The sequence below is a fragment of the Sinocyclocheilus anshuiensis genome, unplaced genomic scaffold (genome assembly GCF_001515605.1).
Source record: "Sinocyclocheilus anshuiensis isolate Anshui unplaced genomic scaffold, SAMN03320099.WGS_v1.1 scaffold1251, whole genome shotgun sequence".
Lineage (NCBI taxonomy): Eukaryota > Metazoa > Chordata > Actinopteri > Cypriniformes > Cyprinidae > Sinocyclocheilus > Sinocyclocheilus anshuiensis.
The window spans coordinates 983,097-1,004,816 of record NW_015539970.1 but is presented as its reverse complement, the minus strand read 5'-3'; the positions used below and the strand labels follow the sequence as shown (position 1 = coordinate 1,004,816).

The 21,720-nt window shown below is 38.3% G+C and overlaps 2 protein-coding genes across 7 annotated transcripts in view; one reads left to right on the top strand and one right to left on the bottom strand.

Annotated features, from left to right (window-relative positions):
- The window catches only part of LOC107687075 (uncharacterized protein KIAA1522 homolog), a 55,679-nt gene extending 43,416 nt beyond the window's left edge, over nt 1-12,263 (top strand). For 2 of the 5 annotated variants that reach the window (XM_016484224.1, XM_016484226.1), the window contains 6 exons: nt 5,860-6,015; nt 6,130-6,170; nt 6,692-6,818; nt 7,498-7,605; nt 7,767-11,381; nt 11,472-12,263. In XM_016484224.1, the coding sequence (XP_016339710.1) occupies nt 5,860-6,015; nt 6,130-6,170; nt 6,692-6,818; nt 7,498-7,605; nt 7,767-11,381; nt 11,472-11,494 (4,070 nt within the window). In that variant the 3' untranslated portion in view covers nt 11,495-12,263. Of the gene's footprint in view, nt 1-3,685; nt 3,836-5,859; nt 6,016-6,129; nt 6,171-6,691; nt 6,819-7,497; nt 7,606-7,766; nt 11,382-11,471 lie in introns of those variants that run through there. The other 3 variants (XM_016484228.1, XM_016484227.1, XM_016484225.1) reach the window with 3 other exon arrangements.
- Nucleotides 2,055-20,801, bottom strand: LOC107687080 (tyrosine--tRNA ligase, cytoplasmic). Of its 2 annotated transcripts, XM_016484242.1 has the most exons (16): nt 20,731-20,801; nt 20,350-20,420; nt 18,938-19,084; nt 18,666-18,841; nt 18,335-18,464; nt 17,173-17,253; nt 15,454-15,546; nt 15,124-15,259; nt 14,963-15,048; nt 14,260-14,395; nt 14,008-14,108; nt 13,732-13,925; nt 13,483-13,624; nt 13,369-13,387; nt 5,384-5,498; nt 2,055-3,650 (listed from the first exon to the last, which is right to left on the bottom strand). In XM_016484242.1, the coding sequence occupies exons 2-15, from the start codon at nt 20,404-20,406 to the stop codon at nt 5,473-5,475; spliced, it is 1,524 nt and encodes a 507-aa protein (XP_016339728.1). In that variant the 5' UTR covers nt 20,407-20,420; nt 20,731-20,801; the 3' UTR covers nt 2,055-3,650; nt 5,384-5,472. The 2 variants fall into 2 exon arrangements, with proteins under 2 accessions (XP_016339728.1, XP_016339727.1); XM_016484241.1 differs by lacking the exons at nt 2,055-3,650; nt 5,384-5,498 and having other exon boundaries at nt 12,504-13,387.
- Between the last annotated feature and the right edge of the window lie 919 nt (nt 20,802-21,720).

Below are 21,720 nucleotides of genomic sequence, written 5' to 3'. Positions count from 1 at the left end.
TTTAAAACGTCAGGAACACCATAACAGAAAAGCTGCTGTTTTTCCTATATTAGTGGCATGCAGCTGCTTGTTAGCACCAAGCGACCTTGTATGACCTCTGTTATGATGATAGTAGAATACAAAGCAGATGGAATGCAACATACGAATCACTATATATTTCACTGTAACACTTTTATTGGTAATAACATTCAACATACAGTATGACCTTTGTCTGGAGGAGGGGCTCCATTTTCTTTTGTAGACATTTGCATCATGAAAATTAGACTGATGTTGTTTTGGATGAGAGCAATATACACTAAATAGATTTCCTGAAATCAAATATTCAATATCTTATTAGGAATATATAAACATATTAATTTGCCACTACACTACACACTCAAATAACCCATGCATCAGTGTGTATATTAGAGTCTTGGGTGGCCTTTTTTTTTTTTTTTTTAAATCATGGCATCCCAATCTTTTTATTAAATACTTGCTTGAAAGGAGTTCTTGTGCTGCATTTCTTTAAAACAAAAGCCACTTGATTTGCTATTTTGCTATCTATTGCAGTGACATATTCATACGTTTTAAGCACGCTTTAATTGTCTACTAACTTCTGTGGCTATTGTAAATTTAGTATGGAAGACTGATAGAATGAGAGACATCCTAAAACATTGTTATAACGCCTGCAGAATAAACCCTGCATGCTTCTCAACCCCTCATGCTATTATTAGTAAGTATTGATGAAGCTTTCAGGCAGGGGGAAAGGATTACTTCACACAGTGTTTTTTTTTGTACATAAGATTTATAGATGCTTCAAGGGACTTGTAAACACTGATAGATGCAAACTCCATCACAGCCAAGAAAATAAACTTGTCTTTGGCTTCCTGGCACTAATGACTTGAGGTGGTGCACAGCAGGGCGCTCTAAAATTAACCAGATGATCAGGAGGGGAGGGGAGCAGAGCTGAGGAAAAACGCCTCATCATCTCCGGAGACATTGAGAAGACGCCCTAGCACATCAGTATCATCTCCTCCAGTCGTTTAGTCAGATTCCTTGAAAACAACACAGAGGCAGTTTTATGAAAGCAACCCATTGTCAGAATGGGAGATTTGGGTCTGATATCTGGGGCAGGACTCTGTTAGTCACGCTTAACCAACTATAGCATATAATTAAATAAATATAAGTCAGCAATTGACGCACTTGTTGGCAAAAGTCAAACTGTTATTCTGTGGGTGTATAAAAGTAACAAAGAATGCTAATTTCTAGACATGTATACAACTTTCATGGAAGATTTCACATGGCTAACGTGCATTGTTTGGTTGAAGATTACCTGTGATCAAACACAAAAGCAGTCATGGAAAAATGTGGAAAATAAAAGCTAAAACAGCTGCAAGGTACATTAACCTTCTATTGGTGTTTATCCCAGATTAAGTCAGATGTTAAAGAGTACGCCCTCCTTTGAAAGCCCCAGGACAAAATGATCCCACGTTTATAAGTAACTACTGTATAAGCACATAGTCTCAGTGGGTGGTGGATAGAAATATTTCAAGTATATTGTAGTTTCAAATTGTCATTATTCTCAGATCTACAGGCTATAGTACAATATGCATGTGCACCTATATATAAACACAAACTCGCATACAGAGACAAAAACTTTCAGTTTATATGAGAACAGCCATCTGATTGTGTGACTGTATATATATATATATATATATATATATATTTAGGAATATTTCAGCTCTCCAGTTTCAACTCTCGTCTCTGTCAGTTCTACTATTCTGCACGAAATGGATCTGGGCATGTTTTGTAAACTTTAGGAGAGATGTTTATTAGTGAATCAGATCTATCAGACATTGCAACAGACGACAGAGACATCCTGTACCACCACCTGGTGGACTTTATGGAACATTATTTTTATTTTATAAAAAAAAAACTAAATATCAATAAAAATATAATATAAATATTAAATCAAATTAAATATAAATTTTGTAAAATAAATATTAGATAAAAACTTAAACTTAAAAAAATTATTTGCTTTAGCAACTAAAACTAAAAAATTTATTTTGCTTATGTAAACCTAGTAGCTAATAGCCAAGTCAACTGATTGTTTAGGTTATGCTTCAGTAATTAACCATTAAATGGCCTATGTATCATTTGTTTCCTGTGCATCTAGGAATACAAAAGCTTCAGTGTAAAGAATCTCAAGGGTCTGGTGGTGGTTTAAAGGCATGCATCAACCCTCATCTCACACCATGTGGCAGATGGTGTCTTTTGGCTCTCCTGATAAATATTAATGGGATTTCTGGAATTAAACAACAGGCAGTTGGTAGACTGAGTGCAATCTGAATGACAGACTGAAAAAAGAAAAAAGATGAAAAAAATAATCAATTGCTTAGGAACATAATAGCTCACCTCTCAAACATCTCAAAGAGTTGAGATATGATTCATACATGCAGATGTGGTGAATCTCTGTTCAAAGGTAAGAATGGGAAGTTTGCCAGCCGAAATAGTGACCTTTCTATCTCGGTTTGAAGTAACGCCCATAATTCTAAGCCAACACCACTTGAGTCTCTATTCAGTGCCAAAACCAGTGACTGTGAAGCGAGTGCAGACATGGGACGTCTGATAAATGGTTTAATGATAAAGCACTGCTGCAACCCCTGCAGAGGTATACGAAACATACCAAGTAGTAGCTATGTTACCCTAAACCTGAAATAATCAATTAAAATGGTTTCTGACATCTGCTGTTCTTGCTTGTCTCTTCTCTGATACTTAAAGCTGTAATGAAACCTCTCTTTGCATTGTGTTTTTAAGAAACTAATAAATAATTTCCAAGATATGTAGTTAGAACACCATGATAAATAAACTCTGTTCATAAGACAAATATACAAACAATCTGAGAAGTTATTTTCCATAAAATGGAAGCGTACAAGTTTCAAATATCAGAATGCTATCACATGGCTTCAAAAGTCTTGCAAAATAGTGCATGAGTCATGGACTTTTATGATATTTTTATGTTTTTCACCATCTTTTTGGAGCTTTACTATACTTTCATTGTATGGAGAAAAGCAGCATGAACTTTTTTCAGAACATCTCCTTTAGTGCTTTACAGGTTAGAACAGTTTGAGTAACTGAATTTTGAAAATGAGCAGCAGAAATGTCAGTTTTGGGTAAACAAAGTGCAAATAATGATCATCATACCTGCTAAAACACAAGGCCTTTGCAATTTGAATCACAGGGATCATCAGCTTTGCTCATTAGTTCATGTAACACACCAATACTAGTCAACATATATCAAACAATACTAGTCAATATATATCAAGAAGTCTATTCCTTTTACTATTTATGATGTTTACTATGGGTCAAATCATGGAGCAGATGCTTTAATCTGAGTGTGGCATGTTTCCAATCAGATTTTAAGGGTGGCAGATTAGCCAGGCTCCCTTGTCAAGGCGAATCCCAAATTCAGTCCACAATGGAGGAAACCAGCCAACACTTTGGGGGACACCACTCAGTAAGATGCTGACAAAAGCCGGGGCAAGGGGGGTGGGGAGATGAAGAGGGGTGGGAAAGATCAGGGCAGCTGGAGGATTGGTGGCACACAGTAGATCTCATTGTGTCCGACCTGATTATCCTTCACGGGAGACAGCTAGTTGACATCAGTTAGTCTGCAGCCGAAGAAGTGGAGAGTTAGTCATGATGCTGCTTGGTGAAAGAGTTACTCTCTTATCATTCAAATAAAAGACACTTTCAAACTACAATGCTCTCTGCCTGGACTGTTATCTCACGATAGACATGGTGGTCTTCATTAGTAAAAACGTTCTTTCTCTGTTGTCAATCTTCAAGAAGAAGGGTGAGTAGATTCATGAATTTATAGGTGATTATTCACCTTCAAACATAAATATTTCTGCTGGTTCTTAAGAATTGTCAAGTTTTTATATATTTTCTCTCCATTGTGAGTCTTGATTATTCTAGTTAATTTTTCTAGACTGGAGTACTGGTGTTAACAAATGTTGTAAAGGTATTGGCTACTCTCAGTTGTGTTTATTAAAAGTTCTCTGTGTACCTGTATATTTAACTGGTGGCTTCTCTTTGCACATCTAGTACTCTTAAAATTAACCAAAGTAACGGAATGTTTCAGGTTAAATACAAGATAAGCTTCATAAAAACTTCTCAATTTTAAAATCAAACCCATAAAATGTGTTGACTGAAATCTACTTAAAAATGGAAGTCTGTTGTTGAATTGGTGAATATTCAACCCGATCTCACAACAAATATTTGACAAGGTGGCTAATTTTTACGAATTTGTGAAAAATTGTATGTATTTTACGTGGTGGCAAATTTGTAGGAATTCGTACGAAGGACCACACCCAACCCCGCCCCTAAACTTAACCATTACAGAAAATTGTATGAGTGAGGTCTTACGAATTCGTACGAATTAGCCACCTTGGAAAATATGTACGAATTGGCAGTGAGATAGCGTTGGAATATTTGCTGTATATTGGAGTATAAAGTACACTGTTAATGGTTTTACGAACCGAGTTGTATTTAACATGGAACATTCCTTTAACTTGAATAATTTGCAAAAGGGACTCATACAGTGCACTTGCCTACAGTGTGTGTTTTGACTTTCTGTTGTACCACAATTCCTGTAGTCAGTGCCAGGACACCTGACACCCCCTATGGGGTGTACTATACAAGAAGTTTAAAAGTTGATACTGAGTGAAGAGTTAGAAATCTGCATAAATGGCTAAGAGACGATCTCGGTTAAGGGAAAGTCCCTGTCATAAAACACTCATCAACTCCATTTTGCAATGCCTTTCAGAAGCATCAAAACTGTTGTTATCTCATGGCCAGTAGTTTAAGGCACTCAGGAGGTACGTAAGGAAGATGATAGGGGTACGAGTATGAGGCTTCTCACTGTTCCTTTGAGAGTGCCCCAGTCTAACGATAGGCCACCCTCAAGTGTCCCGTTTCTCCCTATTGTAAAGTTAACAGTGAGTCTCAGTGCAAGTCAGACACGAAGGCCACTAAGGTAATTCATAGTGCTTTGATGTTTGCAATGCTTGCATGTTTTACGATTAATTTTGCCTATAATAGATATTTGAAAATGAAATCCAGTTTATCAGATTTTCTAGAAAATCTGCTAACAGGAACAAGTGCTGTATCATGACTACTGAAATGTAGGTGCATTGCCCTTGTTTAGAGGATTTATATCAGCTCTTCAGCTTGGTTATAAACAAATACTTGACTGGGTGATTTCAGAATGAAACGGATTACATATTTAAAGAAAGACAAGTTATTCCTGTAAATGCAGAGGCTCTTGTGCTGCCATATGTTAAACAGAGGCAAGCAAAGGGTAATCTGGTATTTCAAGGAATTAAAGATCAGAAGAGATTACCTTGTCACAGCATGAGTGTGAAGTCCATTACTATGTTGGAAATCTACAATCAACATGTGCCTCTAACGTCCATCAAAATCTGACTAGAATTAGCTGCCAGCTTTAGCAGGTGTTGCTGTTGGATAGAGAAAGAATGGGCATAGTTAGAGCACTTGACAGCCAGATTTCTGAGATTTGACTGCACTTCATTCACAAAACGGGTGTGCAGAAATCTTCAGTCAGTCATATTTCAAATTTCTCACAGAAATGAAAAAAATCGAAAGGGGCAATTTGTAAATGTTGGCCTTTTTGTGCCTTTAGCAAAGATGTCTTGCTTATGCATCACTATTTTGATTTGATTTGGAAGAAACTTTTCTTAAATTTTCCTTGAAAACCGGCTGCGATTTGATAATGTTCTCATTCTGCATGTTTGGGAGAATGACTACATCCATTTTTTACGAGAATAACAATACCTTTCCCCTTCCCTCTATTTTTAGCAGACCAAAAGCAGAATGAGCCAAGAAAGCTGACTGTACACTACAGGGCCTCCCAGCACTACCAGGAGAATGTGTTCATAGAGGGAAACAGACCACAGTACCTGGAAGACCTGCATACTGAGGCCCAGGAAGGACTGAAGATACTACAACAGGAGGGTGAGCCTTATGCCCATCTTTTGTTACACAAAACACTGGTCTATGACAACCTTAATGCACTGCTCAGTCTGGCCTTCTAACTGATGCACCTCACTCAGTCTTTCTTCCATGCAGAGAACAAAAATGGAGTGGACTTTCAGGATGATCAGACTGTGGTAAGCCTCCAAAGATTATATATCAATATCCATGGCCGTTTCCACAAATATGGTAATACTTTAGGATCCCATTCTGCTTTTTTAAAGTATTAAAACTCCTTTTTTTCTTAGTTTGTCAGACAATAGTTTATTCCAACATAAAATTAGATTAGCATGAAAAGCTGCTCAGTTTAAACAAATCAAATATTTTGGCAGTTTTCACCTGTTCCATCTCCTAGGTCTGGTCTTGAACTTTCAACTGTATCTAACAAATAAAATCATTAAAACGGAGTCATAAAACTTTAATTACTTAAATGTTTAGGGCCTGGTTCCAACAAACCCCTGAGGATAAACTTTAGTTGTAATTTTAAGGGAGTTACCACTAAGAGGTTTTTCTTTTCTCTTTTTGTCAACTTAATGCAGGCCCTATCTTGTATCCTATTCATTCAATCACTTAACTCTTTAAAATGTAAACGTATATGCATAAACTGAACCTTTAATGGATCACTTACAATTTACTGATGACCTCCATTTCTCCACAGCCAGAGGAAGATACAAGCTCAAAAGAAAGAGATGAATCACTTGAGACTGACAGCACTGCTGGACACTCCGTCATTTCAGTGTCAACTGTCTCAGCAGTCTCCTCACATCCAGTGCTTACACGTCAAGGTATACAATGCTGACTTACTAAGAAGGTCTGGAAATAAACCATGCTTAGTGGCACATACTACCTCTTTTGTTTTTTTTTCCCTCTAAAGCGTTTTCAGGTTTAACAGTGCACTTGTTTGCCACCCTTATAATCTGCATTGTAGTGAGGCAATGCAAATACAAAGTCATGCATTTGGTCAAAAAAACGTCATGATCTGTCCTGTGATAGGTTCTGAGAAAATGTGATATCAATCAAAATGATATCAGTTAAGATTAAATAAAAAACTTGTTTGTTAGTTCACCAAAAAATTTAAATTCTGTCATTAATCACTCACCCTCATGTCGTACCAAACCTGTAAGACCTTTGTTCATCTTCGGAACACAAATTAAGACATTTTTGATGAAATCCAAGAGCTTTCTGACCCTGCATAGACAACAAGGGAACTACCATGTTCAAGACCCAGAAAGGTAGCAAGGACATCGTTAAAATAGTCCATGTGACATCATTAATTAATGACAGAATTTTCATTTTTGGGTGAACTATGCCTTTAATGTAGTGAGGCCATCACTCAGAGTATGACTTGAGATTTCATTTGGAATAACAAAACAAAACCTGAAGAAACAAAGAAACTGAAGAAAACCGCATGATTCATTTTTTTTCTTTGTATTCACTCTCTGTATGTTGTACCACTCCCTTTAGGTTCCACATTTAAACCCTTGAACCCAGTTAAACGACTGGACAAGACCAAGACGAGAAGTAGAAGAACAACTGTAATGGGCATACCACAACAAGTCCAAAGAGAACTGGGCATGTAAAACTGTGTTATTTTCAAATATTAAGAAAACTGTTTTTTAGCATGACATACCTTAAAACGGCAACTAAAATGGCAATGACAGATATATGAGATTACACAAACTGTTATGCCTAAAACAGAAGAATGACATTACTTTGTTTTATTTCTATTAAAGATATGGCAAGAGGACCTATACTGCAGCAGCGTCCAAATGGAGAACATGACAGTGAAGATGATTCCTGTGGCAGAGTGGTCATCCCAACAATTGATGGAGAGCTTTCTTCAGTAAATCATGAAGGGGCTCGTGTACACCTGCAGAACATTGAGGTTCTTCAGACACCAAGAGATGAGGAGTTTCTAATAAACCACATCCATTCTGTCTACCAAGATGAGTTAAACCGAAAGCTTGGGATAGGAGCATGCCCTACACAGAGGCCAAAGTCTCTTGCTGTGCCAGGGATGACCGCTTACTCTTTACTGCATGAGCCTCAAGGTCCTGTTATGTCTATTTCGCCACAGGCAACTTATTTATCTAAGATTATTCCAAACGCAATTCTGCCTGCTGCAATAGACATCATTGAAATTAATCATGATCACAGCCGGCGCAGTACAAGTACAGTTAGCAAGAGTAGTTTAGCATCAGCTAGTCCAGCTTCTTCACGATCTGGAGGTGACACAAATCAAGATCCAACTACCGCTAGCCCCAACAGGAGCCATTCCCAATCATCTGAGACGACCGTCTCCAACTCCTCCACAATCTCTTCAAAAGCAAAGTGTCTACCAACATTTGTTGCTGACAGCACCAAAGAAGTTTCCGATTTAATCCCAAAGGACGCAAGTGTTACAAGCTCAAGCAGTTGTAAAAGCTCTAACAGTAACAGTACAAATCACAGACTGGACCACAGGGAGATGGGTGAAGCAGGGGAAAATGTCAGAAACAGCCATTCATTCTCTCGTAGTCTCTCTATAATGAAGACAAAATTGCCACCAGCACCACCTCAGAGAACCTATTCCCTGCACCATGAAAAACTTAAGTGGAGATCAAGGGAACTGGTAGACATAAAAAGTCTCAAAAATATGGCCCCAGATGATGTGCAAACAGGTAGAGATCTTAGTGGTCAAAAAGACCAGCAGTCCACCAATAATGAGAAGAGTTCTGTCCATTCTTCAGTGCTCAACTCATCAAGAGAATGCAGCCCACTTAGTCCTGATCAAGCTTTTACTAGTAGTCATGTCAGATCAGATAACTCATCCCCACAGAAAACTGGAGAAGAATCTGGTGAAAACAAATTTGATAGGACTTTGTCTCCTTCGAGTGGATACTCAAGCCAAAGTGGGACACCTACGCATTCCCCTAAAGAGGTCAGTCCCTCCTCACCTGGAAAGAGAAAAGTTAAGCCTTCAAAGCCTGAGAGAACAGGTGTACGGACCTCGCCGGTGGTTTCAGTCTCTTCATCAATGACATCTCTATCTTCAGTCACATCAGACACGGCACATCATGACATTCAAACCAACACCACTCCATCAGAGCCATTAAAGTGCTCCCCAACTGTTACAACAGTGAAGAACAAGGTGACACTGACACACCCAACTATTCCCCAAAGGGAACTGTTCAACATTCCCCCTCCACCCAAGGTAAAAGCGCCATCTCCCCCACCCCCTGAAACCTGGATTCACAATAAACGCACACTTGAACTATTATGTGGCCCAGGTCCAAACCCCCATAGGTTACATCAGCTTCAAAAACAGCAAAAAGAGTCATTAATAGGTAAAAAGCAAAACACAAATTCCATACAAATCACTGAACAAATTATCCCAAAGATACAGACAACAGAAGAAATGAAGTCAGGTACCAAACTGGAGAACAAAGAAGCTGTAAAAAAACAAAAAGAGTCCATGTCATCACAAGTGCACGAACAAATGATGGCAGAACCTCCAGAATTGAGGCATAATGAAAGCTCAACATTACACAATGTGCTAAATGAACTAGAAAGTACAAAAATCCCTACAGAGGTCAACCAGAGCGTTCATACACAAGATCAGAGAACTGTAGAGGATCAAAAGGAAAAAGGAAGCCAAAAACTCTCAACAACGAAGGTACCAACTATCAAAATTGATCAAAGTATGCTGTCACAAACAAACTGTAAAGTCAAAACAAGTCCTGAAATTGTGAGCACAACATGCACCCGAAGGAATGACGAAAACAGTGAGGAGAACAAAGGAAACTGCATTGTTAAGGACATTCTCAATCATAAACAATTGCAAACTCTCGGCATAGAAGTACCTGAGGTCAATGGCATTTCTCCTCCTCCTTCTCCACCTCCAGAACACCACCCTCCACCACCGCCTACTAAAAAGACATCAGCCTCCTCAGAGTCTATACCACCATCTGATGAAGGGGAACAGAAGCAAGCAACAGAAGAACAGGTGACTCTTCTGGAGTCTTCTTGGCCTCCACCACCGCCACCAATGGAAGAATCAACTGACTTGATGTTTGAGGAACAAGATGAACTTGACTTCCCCCCACCACCTCCCTCGTTCATCCATGAACCCCTTTCGGAGGTATCTGCCAATTGCCACGAAGAGTCCTGTGAACAGCAAGACAATATAGAATTGAGGTCATCTAATGCCTCAGATATGGCTAGCAGTCCAGACCAAGACTCCAAAATACAGACCATTCTGCCAGCAAGAACTGTACAAAATGATATGGAGGACAGGCAAGAAGATAAGCCTGGTAACAATGTCTCACACTTCTCTGTGGACAAAGGTGGCATGGAAACTGTAGCTCCTACTAAAATGTCCTCTCTTTTACCAGATGAACTTGTACAAGGGGAGGAAATGCCAACTTTGTCAGCACAAGATTCATCAGAGCAAACATCACTTGATACCCAAGCAGATTCCACTAACGTGCCGCTTGCACCTCCACTTCCAGTGGAAGACCAATCCACTGTTAACTTCCGAAGGCAACTGAGCCTCGTAAACAAAGACAGCCGGAGCAAAGACCTGCTTTGTCGTCACAAAAGCACACTTACTCCAAAGGAGGATGCCAACATTCCCCTTGTCACACCTACGTTGCTTCAGATGGTTCGACTGAGATCTGTAAATGTAGGTGAAGATCAAGTTAATGATACCAAACCAAGCACTGAGGCCACAACAAATGAGGATCACAGTATTACTAGTCAAGCAACGCCACAAAAGCCTATTCGCAAATCCTTGACCTTGAAGTCCAACTCACCTGCTAAATCATCTCCTGCTCCAGCCACAGTTCCATCCAAGCGTCTTCAAGAGGCCATACGTATGAAGACTGCTGCAATGTCCTCCAGCGGAGTACCTGCAATGCACAATCTACACTTTTCCTCAAACAGTAGTGCTAGTTCACCTGTGCCATCCCCTAAAACACCAGACGGCTGTGACTTACACAAGTCCCCTGCATCTACAGCCAGCTTTATCTTCTCAAAAAGCACAAAGAAAGTTGTCATTGAAACGCCTACTTCTCCTGAGGTCCAAGCAAGCCTCAAACAAAGTCTTGCAGCTGAGATAATGCAGGTTTCTGACCAAGCCAAGACAATGGTTACAAATGGAACAAAAAAGCCAATTAAGGTGCCGCCACCTGTTGCTAAGAAACCAGTGCATGGAACAAATCCTCCCAACAAGACAGAGAATGCAACACCGGATAAGACTGAGATCTTGACAAATAAAAAAATAACAAGGGTTGAAGTTAATGGGCAAAGTGATCAAGTGCATCCTGCTGGTCAGCGAGCACAATCATTAGGAAACCAGAAGGAAGCAAGTAAGGAAGCATTCACTGGTTATTTTAGTTTGTGCATGAAACACAGACAGAACCATGCAAATGATCATTATAATTATATTTCTTTTTCAGGAAGTACAGAGACTGCATGTTGAAGAGTCAGGACACACGAGTTGAGTTTTGATTGGACTGTTTAGTCACAGTATGGGAAAAACAAGAGGACAAAGCAAGTGATGAAAGCCCAAGATAGATCTTGTTCAAGGATCCATGGATACCACAGCTGTCTTAAGGAGAAATGGCCTTCAAATGTATGCAAAAAGCTTTTCCCCAATCTGTTTTATACAATCGCTTTATTACAGCTTTCAAGTATTTTTCTAAATGAGTTTGTCTCCTCTGGGAAAAGTCCTTTTAGTTTATTGTGGACTTAAAAAAAGCTACTGACTGCAAGACTGAACTGACATCTAGTGGTCACTAGTGGTAGTAATCACGGCTTGGCGCAAAAAAGTCAAAACCTGTTATAATTTTTTTTTTTTGGACATACAAATATGCCCAAGCACACAGATTGATTACTAGCTATTAATGAAATTCTACTAACAGTTTTAAAATTTTAGTGCTACTGCAATCAACTTTCAGAATTTGCTTTCAGCAAATGTATAATTATACATGTACAGAACCATCTGTTACCTTTATGAATTTTGCAGTATGCTGACTATAGGTGAACATATACACATTTACGTATTTACTTTTCATTAGATTAAAGCACTTTGTTAGCTAAATGCTGCATTTCTTTTTAAACCAGCAAACAGGTAAGAGTATTGACTGATGGTCCCTCTAAAATTGATGTAAAAATATACATACACAAATACTTTAGTAGCTGTTTACTTTAAGGGAGGAGTGAACAGAATTACTACACTGTTTTAAAAATAAATATGCATTAAAGATATTTATAGATTTACCTTGTTTTGACTGTTAACTTCCATGCTTTTCAATATTACCCACAGCCATACATTCGTAACATCATATATAAGCCCCCCATACCACTGTTTTGTCTTCGAAGGATGTTATCTGGAAAATCTACTTTTTTTATATATTGTACAACACAATACATAAGTGAATTATATTTTCCACAATCTTTAATCAATCATTAAATTGTATTGCTCATATGACGGTGTTTCAAAATAGGCTCCCAAACATTTGTCAGGTTCATATATTTAAATATCTCTTTTCAGCAGATCAAACTCTAAAAGTACCTTCAAAGGCATTTCCATTATCATTCCATCAAGACATATAGCAAATGGTTATGAATCGTTGTTGTTTATTTCAGTGAATTTGGTTAACATCAGATGAGTTCTGAATGTTTTATTACATGAAATTCCTTATGTTTCTCTGTGAAGTAAGCTAACTAATGCTAAAATATGTATCCACAACAGTTTATTGAGTATATAGACTGTCCCTGTCTGAACCGTTTCCACTGATGATTAAATAGTTTGAACATTGTCAGACTGGAGACTGATCATTGTAAGCAATGATCTAGTTCCAGACATGGCACAACAGGAGGACCTGAGTTTAAGGATAACAGATGAACTCCTGCAAGGGTCTTCATTTGTTATTCAAACAAATGAGCATGACATTATTTACTGCAGTACTTTGTGTAAAACATCCTGGACGGCAATACATGCAATGTAAAGCACAGACGATACCTAGATGTATTTTGCTGCAGTAATCATGTGCTATTAGATAATTCACAGGTTGATATGGCTGAATGGGACCGTTGAAATTAAATAATGGCATTATAAGCCATTTGCTTCTCCATTAGAGTCAGTTAACAGTTTTGGATGGCTATGATGAGCAATACCTGACACTGTGTACTTGTCACGGGGATACTGGGCTGTCATTCAAACTAGCTTTGAGGATTTTGAGAGATATGGTGAAGACAACTAGCTAATATTTCCACCCGTCAGTGTTTTACAGGTGATATGTCCTAGTTTGGTCATCAGATTTTGCTCTTTCCATTGTGCAACACACTTGCCTGAGATCTTCAGATCCACCTGAAGAGATCAGACAAATAAACATACAACCAAGAATAAGACATAGTGATACTTTAATATGAATCTTTAAGTACAAAGATATAAAACTCACATACCTGCAACTTTTCAAACACCTTTTTCTTCGGTTTCAATTCATCATCTGGTTTGCCTGATTCATATCCTTCTACATAAACACGGTCTCCTGGTGCTGATCCTTCTGGTGGATCCAAAGGCTCCACTTTCCTGGGCTCTCCCTCACTGAAGACCATCACATTTAGAAAGATCAAAAATCGAGATGATTTTTACTATAAGAACTTAGCTGATTGAATGAAATGGTTGAATTAGGGTGCATCAGTCCTACTAACATTGAAGCGCAGAGCAGCATGGCTTGAGATTCAATCCCCCTCATCTTCTGGGGCTTTAGGTTGCATAACAACACAACAAGACGATCCTGAAGCTGCTCCTGTGAGAGGTAGGCCACCAGTCCACTCACTACAGTCCGTGGCTGTTCCTCACCCACATCAATCTTCTCTAAATACAGTGAGTCTGCATCTGGATGCTAACAGGTCAAGAAACAAGGTTATTTAAACACTCTTTTACTAGAAAAAAATACTCATAAAATTATAGCTGGCTTTCTCTACCTTCTCTACACTGATGACTTTGCCAACTCTGATGTCCAATCTAGATGGGATGACCTCCTCTTCATCTACAGTTTGTTTAGGGTTTCCCTTTGCTCCTCCTTCTGTGAAGCAATGACAATTTCAACGTATGTGTAAATGGATGTGGAAGTTCTTCCTTGTCCTAAAACTTAATCTAGAACTTGAAGAAACACTGTTAAATGGGTTCACAAGTGTCAGTGATTATGTTTTTAGATATTGTGTATTTCCACTCACTGTTTTTGGAGGGCTCTGGGTAAGCTGATGCTGTCAGTTTCTTCAACTCTGGGGTCTCAAACTTCTTCCTGATTGGGTCCAACAGTTTGTTAAGAGCCAACTCTACTGAAGCCTTCAGGTCACCAGGATGGATTTGCTGCAGGTAAGCAATGCAGGAGCTCAACATAGGATGCTCAACTCGATTTATGTAAACATATGTTTTTCGTACATTAAAGGGATAGTTCCCCCAAAAATGAATATTCTGTCATTAATTAATCACCCTCATGTCATTCCAAAGCCGAAAGACCTTCGTTCATCTTCGGAACACAAATTAAGATATCTCTGATTAAATCAGAGAGCTTTCTGACCCTGCATGGACTGCAAGGGAACTACCACAATCAAGGCCCAGAAAGGTAGTAAGGACATCGATAAAATATTCCATGTGATATCAGTGGTTCAACCGTAATTTTTTGAAGCATAATATTACGGTTCAACCACTGATGTCACATGGACTATTTTAACAATGTCCTTACTATCTTTCTGGGCCTTGAACATGTCAGTTGTGTTGCTGTCTATGCAGGGTCAGAAAGTCAGAAAGAATTTGTGTTCTGAAGATGAACAAAGGTCTTATGGGTTTGGAACGACATTGGGGTGAGTAATTAATGACGATTTTAATTTTTGGGTGAACTACCCCGTCAAGTAAATATAAGTATTGTTTAGATACCTCCGCAGCAAAGTCCTTATCTACTTCCTCATAGTCTGTGTAGACTTTGTCACCTCCCCACTTTGGATCTCTTTTAATTATAAACTCTAAAAAACAGAACACATCATTAAGCACTTAACTAGATGTTTTTCCAAAATTATTATTTTTTTGCCTGAACTCACCAGAGTGCAGAGGGAAAAGCACATGTTTGACAAAGGACAGAACTCCATTATTCTCCACATTTCCAGGCTCACAGAAGGCTCTCTTTAACTTCTTCTTCACCTCTTGGTTCTTATCCAGCAGGTCAATCTTGGATTCCTGTAGCAGATATGAAAGTTTGAGAATGATGAATCTTAGTGTATCAACCCGACACCTGGAATACAACAGCATACGCCATTATCCCATCCTGCAGAATCAATATGATTCTTTAAATACATGAATCGAAGAATGTGATTGTAAATCTTTATCTTACAGCATTCTTGAAATCTTTGAAGGTGTAAATGGTAACGTACCTCCTCAGAGGAGCTCATCTTGCCCCCCGTCAGTCCAGGCACCATTGGGTTCATCATGTGGATACGTTTAGTGTACCCAAGAGAGGGCAGATACTGCAAAAAAAAAAAGAGAAAACAACAATTCTAAAACACAAAATATATCCAGCAAACATACCCATATATTCATTGGGATCAGGACAGAACAGGACAGGACAGTTACAAGAGTAACATCAAATCAGTATGACATCATGACAGAAAGCTTGATTCACACATTATTCTGTCCACTCATTGCATCTGATGCTTCACAGAAACATTTAAGACTTTATATTTTTTGCTTTAGTGTACAAGTAGGAAATACCAACTTTACATTTTTAAACGTTTTTCTACAAATATTATAATCAAGTTTGATTTTTTTGTATTTCCTACTGGCAAGCTAAAGCAAAAAAATGCAAAAGAAGAAAAAACATTAAATCCAAAACTTTTGAGAAGCATCTATTGTGCCTAAGACTTTTACACAGTACTGTATAGAAAAACATCTTAAGGGGTCATATGATGTTGCCTCAAAGAACATTATTTTGTGTATTTGGTGTAATGAAATGTGTTTATGCGGTTTAAGGTTCAATAAACACATTATTTTCCTCATACTGTACATTAATGTTTCTCCTCTATGCCCTGCCTTTCTGAAACGCATCGATTTTTACAAAGCTCATCGGTCTGAAAAGCGAGGTGTGCTGTGATTGGCCAGCTATCCAGTGCATTGTGATTGGCTGAATACCTCAAGCGTGTGACGGAAATGTTACGCCCCTCACCATACTGTTGATGCCGTGTCCCGGCCGGAGCGACGAGACAAAAACATTAAAACCCATTATAAACTAGGCATTTGTTGCATCCAGTGGGGACATAATTATGGATTATAATGACTTATACTGTCTTTTTACGCGTTGCGTTGCATCGTGCCGCGTAAACATAAAATCATGTCTGCATTTGTGATCAGAGAAATGACAAACAACAAGCCCTACTCTACACTGCTCAAAACCCGCGTTTGAATCATCAGTGGCAAATCCTATAAATATACTTTTGGAAGACCAAACAAAGTAGTTTTGCTTTCACAACGAAACACACAGCATCACACACCGCGGCCTTGAGTGAGCAGAGGCCTGCAGGGGGCTAGAGAACGGAGCGGCTGGCGGATTCGACGAAGGAGCGGCCGGTGGGCTTTGCGGCAACCACATGTGACGACCCCGGGCTGGACTCCGCTTCATCCACGGTGAAAGCCGATCCGGCGATCCACAGCGCGAAGTTGACGTATTTCCTCAGATTAGCTCCAGGCATGACGAAGTAGATATCGTCCTCTTTTGGAAGGCCAAACAAAGCAGTTTTGCTTTCACAACAAAACACACAGTGCCTTCATGACATGGCGGCGGCGGTGGCAGCAACAATACTACAGCAAGAATAAAAGTTACGCCTTCTTTCTTTGCGTGAACATTTGGGCGGCGTTATGCAAATCTTCCCACATCGTGACGTAGATATGTGGGGGCGTGTTAGAACGAGCCGTTTTAGGTAGGCGTGGTTGACACTTAACTTTTATAAAGAATATCTCTTTGGATTTGAGACTTTAGTCTTTGCAACTTTACAGATCTTCTTAGAGCTTGTAGAGCTTGTAACACTCCAAAGAGAAAGGAAAAATTGAAATCGCATCATATGACCCCTTTATGGAATAAGAAATAGGTAAACATGTACCTTCTCTGCTAATGTGAAGATCTTCCTTTGGTCCACACCACCGAACTGAGCATCTACTTTTAAGTATTCCTCATCCAGTGCCTGATAGAAATGAAAAACAATGTCACAGTGTCTGGAATAAGCAGTGAATTAGAAAATAGAACAGAACGCCAAAAAAAAGAAAATCATCCAATCCAGAAATGTAGGTTTAAATAAATGAATAAAGTACTAAGAAGTACTGATAACCATACACTACTGTTTAAGAGTTTAGAGTCAGTAGGACTTTTTTTTTTTTGTTTAATGCTCACAATGCCTGCATTTATTTAAAAATATTATTATATTACAGTTAAACCAGTAATATAGTGAAATATTACTACAATTTAAAATAACTTTTCTATTTTAAAATGATTGTTCAGAAATCATTCTAATATGCTGATTTGCTGCTCAAGTAACATTTCTTATTATAATGTTGAAAACAGTTGTGCTGCTTCATATTTTGTGGAAGAATATTAATTTTAAAAGAACAAAAAAGAGTCACAAAAAAATATTTTTTCAAATAATATAATTGTCTTTCCTGTTACGTTTGATCAATTCAATGCACCCTTGCTGAATGAAAGTATTTATTACTTTAAAAAAATTTATAATAAAATTAGGGATGCACCGATACCGATACTGGTATCTCTGAGTTCTTGTCATATTTTATTACCATTTTCTAAACTATAGCAAATAAACTGTGATAATGAGAGAAATGTTGAAGGTGTCTGAATAAATTTAGGTTTGACTGTATTTGATAAATAAAGTTAACCAACTAACATTATACATACTCTTTTGGTTTCTGTACCCAATATTTTAAAAATTTACAAATGCAATAAAAATATTGGTATCGGTACTCGGTATCGGCAAGTACCAAAAATAAAAGTATCGGTATCGGGCGAGTACTGAAAAAAGTGGTATCGGTGCATCCCTAAATAAAATACTGGTTCCAAACTTGTGAACAGTAGTGTAGAAATACATAACAAGCAGCATAATTTTAATGGGTTGTATATTTGCATTTGCACCAATATGAAAAAATAAGTAGACTCCATGACTCCATGTTCACATTATTATTGAAAACAAATACTTACAGACCCTTCTAGAAGACTACAAAGATGAGGAAAATGTTAGCAGAAGATGGTCTGCATACCTGTAGTCCAGGATACAGCAGGCCACTCAGAAGAGGATGCTCAACCTGTTTGACCACCTCAGCACCTGCTTTCTTGGCATCATGTTCAGTGACCATGGATGACAGTCGGTAAACATCCAGAGTGTACTCTCTATAATAAATCAACCACACAAAGCATTTGTCTTCTTCTTAAAGAAATAACAACCACAAACATCATCTTTGTATTCATGGTAAGAAAACATGTTTGACAACACAACAAAACATATCTCTTCCTAAAAACCATTTGGTCAATTATCATCCTATGTAACTGTTTGAAATTATAGCTACAGTATTAAATAAAAGGGACGGTTACCTGCTGAGCTGATAGTCTGTGCCTTTAACAAATTTGAGTTTGTCGAGGGGAACTCCAATGCTCTCCAACATGGCCTTAATGATCTGCTCATAATACTGCACCCTGAGCTCCAGCAGCTCCCAGGGAGCTTTCATGTTGTCCAGATAGGCATGGAGATCAGCAAAGAGGATGGTCACCTACAGAACAGAAACATCAATAGTTATACACACCAATGCCCTGACAAATTGTCCATGCAAGTAATTCAGAACCAATACAGAACACCAGAGACAAACCTCACAGCCCGCCTTCAGGAAGTCAGCGATCTTTGACATGGGGACAAAGTAGGCCACATGGGGTTTGCCCGTGGTTGCTGTTCCCCAGTAGACCTTCAGTTCCCTCTCCTTCAGGATCTCCTTCAACCTCTCCTCACCAAGAACCTCCTGAGAAAATAACAGTGGCAGAAACAGTCTTTTGAAATTGACAGAACAGACACCTCATTAACGGTGCATGTAAAAAAAATACTAAATAATGAATATCTTCAAAACAACAACAGACATACTTCAAATGTTAAATATGTTTTTGAGCTGTTACAAGGAATTTGGGAATCTCTTAAAGGGATAGTGCACCCAAAAATGAAAATTTGATGTTTATCTGCTTACCCCCAGGGCATCCAAGATGTAGGTGACTTTATTTCTTCAGTAGAACACAAACGAAGATTTTAACTCAAACCGTTGCAGTCTATCAGTCTTATAATGGCAGTCAATGGGCTCCACGACTTTGAGAGTAAAAAAAACATACACAGACAAAACCAAATTAAACCCTGCGGCTCGTGACGATACACTGAGCTCTTAAGACACGAAACGATCGGTCTGTGCAAGAAACTGAACAGTATTTATATCATGTTTTACCTCTGATCCACCGCAATGTCCAACTGTCCTGAGCGCGTTCACAACATCCGGCGCGTGACGTCAAATACATACGGTTGGGCAAAAAATTCCACGTTGTCTGATGATATATCAAAATCGGCTTCCATTGTGATGACCTGTACTTCTAAATATCTTTAGATCATCGCAGTGCCAGTGAACATGTACGCAATCTCCCTGCACTGTGTAAATAATGAGTGAAGTATACGAGCGACAGATTGCTTCCGCACATGCGTCTACTATCATAGATATGTATAGATGCCCTATTCAACCGCTCCAGATACGTTGACGCGTCTGCCATTTTGGAACATATCGCAGCCCATCAAAACAGTCACTAATGAGGCATCTACTTAAAAATATTTATGTCTATTATGCCAGAGCAGGTACACGTCACGCGCCGGATGTTGTGAACGCGCTCAGGACAGTTGGACATTGCGGTGGATCAGAGGTAAAAAATGATATAAATACTGTTCAGTATCTTGCACAGACTGATCGTTTTGTGTCTTAAGACCTCAATGTATCATCCTGAGCCGCATGGTTTAATTTGGTTTTGTCTGTGTATGTTTTTTTTTACTCTCAAAGTCGCGGAGCCCATTGACTGCCATTATATGACTGACAGACTAGAACGAGTCGAACGAAGTTCGAGTTAAAAATCTTCGTTTGTGTTCTACTGAAGAAACAAAGTCACCTACATCTTGGATGCTCTGGGGTAAGCAGATAAACATCAAATTTTCGTTTTTGGGTGAACTAACCCTTTAACATCTTTCCCTGCAGTTTCTCACCTGAAGGTTTCTGGTGATGAGCTGGAACTTCTCATCAGGACTCAGCTGCTCTCCCATGATGTCTGCTGCTTCTGTGCGAATGGAGTAATCACAGGCTTATATGACAAATAACGAGGATAAACTCAATTTGTGGTTCTGGTAGAAGCCATATGTCAAAACTGTTATTTTTAGGAACAGTTATTCAGCCCTGAGTTAAAATTACGTCTGCTATGAATGAACCTCTGAGGATGAGCTGTCTTATGTATCCATTTCCCAGAGTGATAGAAACACCTCAAAGCAGGAAATAGGTCGGTATAAAATGTAATACTTTCCTTATAAAATGTCAGTGATAATAGATGACAAAAGCTCAGATATTTAATACAAATGCACATTAAATCTCACCGGTGGTATCTGAAAAGCGTGTGTGCCGGTGACAGGCTCTTCCTGATGAAAGATTTCATCACGCATTTCATAATAAAAGCCCCTCAGATATATCTATGAATGAAAGTTCGTTTTATCAATTTATGTACACGAGTTTACAAAAATATTTGGATATATCGGTGAAATATATTAGACATATATAACTAAATGTGTATTATTAAGCTATTTTTAAATATTTTGCTTTGTAATGATAGTGTTGCATCAGCTCAGAACAATCGATTGTCCAGCTATTCAACAGCAGGAAGAGTAATCGAGTGCGTAAAGATGCGACCCATTGAGCTGTTGTCTTTTTTCTTCCAGGAGGCGCTCCTACACTGACCCTGTTGAGACTGCGAGATTTTTCTGTCCTTCTCTCCTTTTTTAATTAAAATGGACTAACACTTTGAAAACCGCGTTTTGAACCCGATATTGATAATATTTCATAATGAAATAATAGGACACTGAAGAAAAGCCACAGTGAAATGGAATTTGGATTTCGTCAAAATAAAAAATAAAGTATGGCAGCTCTCTCTCTGTACAGACCTTTTTTTACAGTCTATGGTACAGACAGATAGAAAAATGTTTTTATATTTTATTATATAAGAGGCTGAGGTGGTAGAAGGGAAAAAAGCAAATGATGATCCTTGAATATTAATTAGTGTTTATTAAACATTTTTGTAACATCGTTTCTTTTAAATAACTACACACTAACAATTGCATCCAAAAATATCACGTCTATGTACAAACATCAGCACATCTGTTATATACAATAACTGTAATGTTTGATGTCAGAATATAGAAGTCGGAACAGATCACCACAAACCGGTGTTAATGAAAATGGGGTAAAAAAAAAAAAAAAAAAAAAAAAAAAAAAACAAAAGAAAATCAAAAAAAAAAAACCCCACAAAAAAAAAAAAAAAAAAAAAAAAAATATATATATTACATGTATATACTACAAATTTTGTATATAAT

Coding starts and splice junctions, on each gene's coding strand:
- LOC107687080 (XM_016484241.1), bottom strand. CDS start 20,406: ATGGGAGAGCAGCTGAGTCCTGATGAGAAGTTCCAGCTCATCACCAGA. Junction 19,085..20,349: donor TCATCACCAGAAACCTTCAG/GTGAGAAACTGC, acceptor TTATTTTCTCAG/GAGGTTCTTGGTGAGGAGAG. Junction 13,388..13,482: donor AGGTGTTTGAAAAGTTGCAG/GTATGTGAGTTT, acceptor TGATCTCTTCAG/GTGGATCTGAAGATCTCAGG.